Source organism: Schistocerca cancellata, chromosome 1, assembly GCF_023864275.1.
Source record: "Schistocerca cancellata isolate TAMUIC-IGC-003103 chromosome 1, iqSchCanc2.1, whole genome shotgun sequence".
NCBI lineage: Eukaryota > Metazoa > Arthropoda > Insecta > Orthoptera > Acrididae > Schistocerca > Schistocerca cancellata.
Genome location: NC_064626.1, coordinates 295,901,927 through 295,907,129, shown reverse-complemented (window position 1 = coordinate 295,907,129; position 5,203 = coordinate 295,901,927). Strand labels below are relative to the sequence as shown.

At 39.7% G+C, this 5,203-nt stretch overlaps 1 protein-coding gene across 1 annotated transcript; it reads left to right on the top strand.

Moving 5' to 3' along the window:
• Positions 1 to 890: 890 nt before the first annotated feature.
• Positions 891 to 2,594, top strand: LOC126171254 (piggyBac transposable element-derived protein 4-like). The gene has a single exon (XM_049920790.1). The coding sequence runs from the start codon at positions 891 to 893 to the stop codon at positions 2,592 to 2,594; it is 1,704 nt and encodes a 567-aa protein (XP_049776747.1).
• Positions 2,595 to 5,203: the final 2,609 nt, after the last annotated feature.

Here is a 5,203-nt window from a genome sequence, read left to right as displayed (position 1 = left end):
GGTAGCAGAAAGCGAGTGTTATACGTGGCGCCGCGTGACAGGACGTTGTTCAGTTTGCACCTACAGACGGAAAAAATTATAAGTAATTAGCATCTTACAAACATAGAGTGAACATAAAACGTCCAGCGGCACGAACCTGTACATAACTTGACAGAACTAGTAGTGAAAGTTCAGTTTAAATTAAAAATAAAAGGTATCAGTACTTAATAATAGCTAAAATGGACAGGAAATCAGAAATAAGTGTAGACACGCGAGTGCAGAATGCAACCGAGAGCAGTTCAGGCAGCACACCAACAGATGGCATGACGCGCGAGTTAAATTACGTACGTTATCACGCAGACGTTAACTCTTTGGAGCACGGTGGTATACATAGTATACCACCTTTTGAAAATTTTCTTGGCTCTTTGCACAGTGGTTTAACTGCACGACCACCACTCTAATATGCTCACCTAGTTCTCTACTTATCAGACAGATGGCACTCACTGCCTATAAGGAATCAGTTCCCGCCAAGAATTGCATAGATTACAACTGTGAAAGCTGCGTGCTGAGTTGTGCATGGTTTTTGCGTGTGAATAGTGGTTTATAACGAATTTCTTGTTGCGCCTGTGTTTTTTCCATATCTTGGACGTCACAGCTACGGTATGAACCCATGTATACATTCATATGCACAATCTTCCGTTATTTATATACAATTTATTTTGGTGGTATATTATTTGTACCACCGTGCATGTAGCAGTATTCTATTGCATTTCGTTTCCTAGTATAAAATTCGAAATCCTCCGCTACAAAGTTTAGTTTTTAATTGTGTTGTGACTTATTTTAGCTCTTTCTCCATTTTGTTTTGCTTACGTATTCTTTACTTGGATTCAGGCTGTTGTTTGAAAATGAAAATGTCAAGAAGAGGCTTACGAGATGAAGAAATCGAACGATTATTGTGTGAAATTCCATCAGACGAGGATTCCACTGTTGACACCACAGATGACGAATCTGATTATGAAGCAAGCATTGTTGCGGAGGCTATTGTGTCGTCTGAAGGCGAAGTTTCAGAGAGCGAGGAAGAAAGTGAGTCCACTCCGCCAAAACGCGCTGCTGACACAGCGCCAACTTGGGGACAACAATTCAATGCTACCTCAGGAATGCAGTTCGACAGTGAATCAGGACCAAGTGCTTTTATTAGGGACATTGATGATCCAGAACCTATCGATATATTCGAAAAAATATTTCCAAAAGAGCTAGTTGAGCTAATCGTTTTCCAAACAAATTTATATGCGACGCAATCTGGCAAGTCTTTCACTCCAACAACTGACAATGAAATACGAACTTTCCTGGGAATCAACATTTTGATGGGTATAAAGCGTATGCCAGCATACAGAGACTACTGGTCTAGTGCCCCAGAACTTCATGATCGTTATATTGCATCTCTGATGGCAGTAAATCGGTTTGGATGGTTACTGAGGAACATTCATCTGAATGATAACACATTGCATCCAGAAAAAGGACACCCAGGTTATGACAAACTGTACAAGCTGCGACCAGTGATCAAGATACTATCTGAATCTTTTTCCAAGTGTTACCAACCCAGCAAACACCTAGCAATTGATGAGTCAATGATCAAATTCAAAGGCCGCAACAGTATGAAACAATACATGAGAGATAAACCCATAAAGCGTGGTTACAAAGTGTGGATGCTGTGTGACAAGACCTCTTACAACTTGAAATTTGATATTTACACCGGAAAAGTAGGTGACACAGTGCAAACAGGCCTTGGGGAGCATGTAGTGCTGAGTTTGTCCTCTGAACTCGTAAATAAAGGCCATTATCTTTATTTCGACAACTATTTCAATAGCTATAACTTGTTGGCTGGTTTACAGCAGAGAAACATATATGCCTGTGGGACAGTTCAACCAACAAGGAAACATTTACCCAAATTAAAAACAGACAAAGAATTAAGCAGAGGTGAATTTGACTGGAGGGTCAGCAACTGTGGCATCCTCTACTTGAAGTGGAAAGATAAGAGAGCTGTTCATCTCCTTTCAAATTTTCACAGTCCTGAAGTTACTACAGTGACTCGCCGTGAAAGAGATGGTTCACGCATAGAGCTACCTTGTCCTCAAGCAGTGATGGATTACAATGCACACATGAACAATGTCGACAAGTTCGACCAACTGAAAAAATCATATGAAATAAGCCGGAGAAGTAAAAAGTGGTGGCACCGAATATTCTTTCACCTGCTTGATGTCAGTATCGTCAACAGCTATATAATTTGGAAGGAACTAGGCGATAGAGAAAAAATGACTGCCAAAGTCTTCAGGATGAGTATCCTGCAAAGCTTAGTAACCCAGAAAACACCATTGAGGCCATCTAGACTTCATGAGAGTCAAGTCCACGTAAAGAAAAACAAGCCATATGTTTCCTCACGCCAGCGTCTCGACAATTCATCCCACCAGCCAGAGCGTACTACCGCCAGACGTTGTGCGAAATGCAGTACAAAAAAGAAGCAAGTGCGCACTTTCTGGATGTGCGCTGAATGCAAAGTGCCTTTGTGCCTTAGCAAAACAAAAAGGTGCTTTCAAGATTTTCACAAAAAGGAATAAGAAACATATTTTATTTGTAAGGTTTGTAATTTGATTTTGTATTGTAAATGACCAATTGCCAGAAATAAAATTATTTTACATTAATTATACTAATTATTACTGCTTAGAGTAGAATTTAAAGGTGAGTTACAAGCACAAACCAAGATATCTCAAAAACTTTAGGTACGGCCCTAAGTGGCATGGTGGTATATTATATATACCACCATCTAAAACCAAAATCAATACAATAAAAAATTTTAATTCATGTTTTCCTTTATTAGCAACCCCACCAGACATAGAAAATGCATGTTTTATTAAAAAATTAATTAAACATAAAATCTGTGCATCAAAGAGTTAATAAACAGATCGAAGCTATGTGTGTAGCGCGTACTAAGCAAGACAATGTAGGCGATGTTATCGAAGACAGTGGCTATGCTGATGAATCAAGGGATATGTTTGAATCACCAAAACCAGAAAGGGGTGTAGGATCTAAACACGAAAATGCAGCAGAACATAAAAGTGAAAAGAATTCAGATATGATAGATTTGTTAAAAATGTTGTCTGCACAAATTACAGCACTGGGGCAACAAAATGTAGAACAAAGACAGCTAATTGCAACTCAGGGTAGTGATATTAGTAAACAGATTGAGAAAGTTGATGTAAAAGTAGACATTGTGAGTAATGAAATTAAAAACCTCAAAAGCGAAATTACTGTCATCAATGGCAATATTGCCAACATACAGGGACAAGTTGATGACATTAACGAAAGATTTGACTCTGAAATAATTAAAATTCAAGATCAGATAGAACCCTTAGTCTGTACTAAAGTGGATGAAAAGGTATTCGGTATTAAATCCGAAATACAAACCGAATGTAACGCGGAATTTGCCCAGATTAAACAATCTGTAACAGAAACAAGCAGAGCTCTAACCAAACAGATTCTTACTTGCGAAAAGAAGTGTGAACATAACACTTCACAAATCCAAGGCAAAGTGTATGACTTGGAAAGGAAAATACAAACCGGACCTACACATTTTACTGAAAGAATGCCTCTCAGTAAAATATTAGAGGGCGAAGAGAAATTCGACCCTGCAAAGAGGCATAACGGATGGCACCCCCTAGACTTTGTAAAGAATTGCGAAAGAAATTTTCCTGAATATTTGACTGACCAGGAAAAAATTAATGTTGTAATCAGTGCATTAACGGGAGAAGCAAAAAGGTGGGGGTTGAATCTGGATACTAACCAGATGTATTTTGAAACGTTTAAACAAAAATTTATTGACGAATACTGGTCAGAACAAAAACAAGACCAGTTGTGGCGTGAATTTCTAATGGCCAGGTTGTATGACATCAGAGGTAGGCAAACCATGAAAGAGTTTTGCGAATCATGGTACAGAAAACTAATACACTTAAAAGCAAGAAGGACTGAAGCCGAGATCGTTTGGGTTCTTTGGCAGAAACTGCCTGAGGATTCTAAACGGTATGTTGGGAGTACACACAGTAGTTTTTCTGCGTTCTTGGAAAGGGTAGAGGATGAAGATCACTGGCGAAGAAATCGCGAGTACCGTCCCCATAACAACAATAATTATTTGCGAGAAAGTAATGACCAAAATGAACGACAGGAAAACGATAGATTTCGTGTAAACACGATTCAAAGAGGTCGTGCGAGAGGCAGGGGAAATTATACGACACGCGGCAGAGGATACATAGCACGAAATTCCCAAACTAGAGACGAAATGGAAAACTAAAAACCGCGTGTGTTACGGGCCGGATTCACGCGGGAACCGGTTTTGGGCCCAAAGAAAAGATGCCAAATATTAGATTCGAGAAGGAAAGACGTGAACTACGGGGCAGGAAGGTTAAGGGCGCGCCTATAGCAGACGGGCGCGGAATGATACATAGTGGCGTTCCCAGTGCGAAGTCACGTGACCGTTCGTGCTCGGGCCAGCCGTTGCCGAAGCAGCGTACATTGCACTTGGCAGCAGACACAAATGGCAGACGTCGGAACAAGATGGCTGCCGTAGAGAGAGACAGAAGAGGCGGGATCGGACACTTCCGATGGCCGGTTTCAGTAGTAGATGAATGTAGAGATGAAAATAAAGTTAATATGTCATATGATAATGATAACTCGGTATCGGAATCGCGTGAAAAGACTTTTTTAAAGAATGAAAGGGAGCCAGAAAAGGCGAGTGGAAAGGAGAACATTTGTACTGTTAATGATGTGTATGAAGAAAAGGACGTAAATGTGGGGGAGGTTGTGATGAATAAAGAGGAAAGGGAGGTAGAATATGCCACGCAAAAGACGTGTGCACAATTAATAATAGGCAAAAATGAGGTAGAGGAGGACGTTAGTAATCATGACATTATGAGCAGTGCAGATGAAATTATTGTTGATGGAAAGGTGTTTAATAGTTTTGATGCAGAAGGGTCTAGTAAGAATTTCGCACGATTACCTGAAAATGACAGCATGGAAGAAAATGAAATGAAAATTATTGAAGTATGTGACGATTATACTAAGTATGAAGTTAAGGCTGAAATCGTTCAAAGTGATATAACAGAAGTTCCTGACTGTCCAAATGATGTACATTGTGTAGAAAATGAGTCGGAAAACGAAGTGACTGAAACATCTA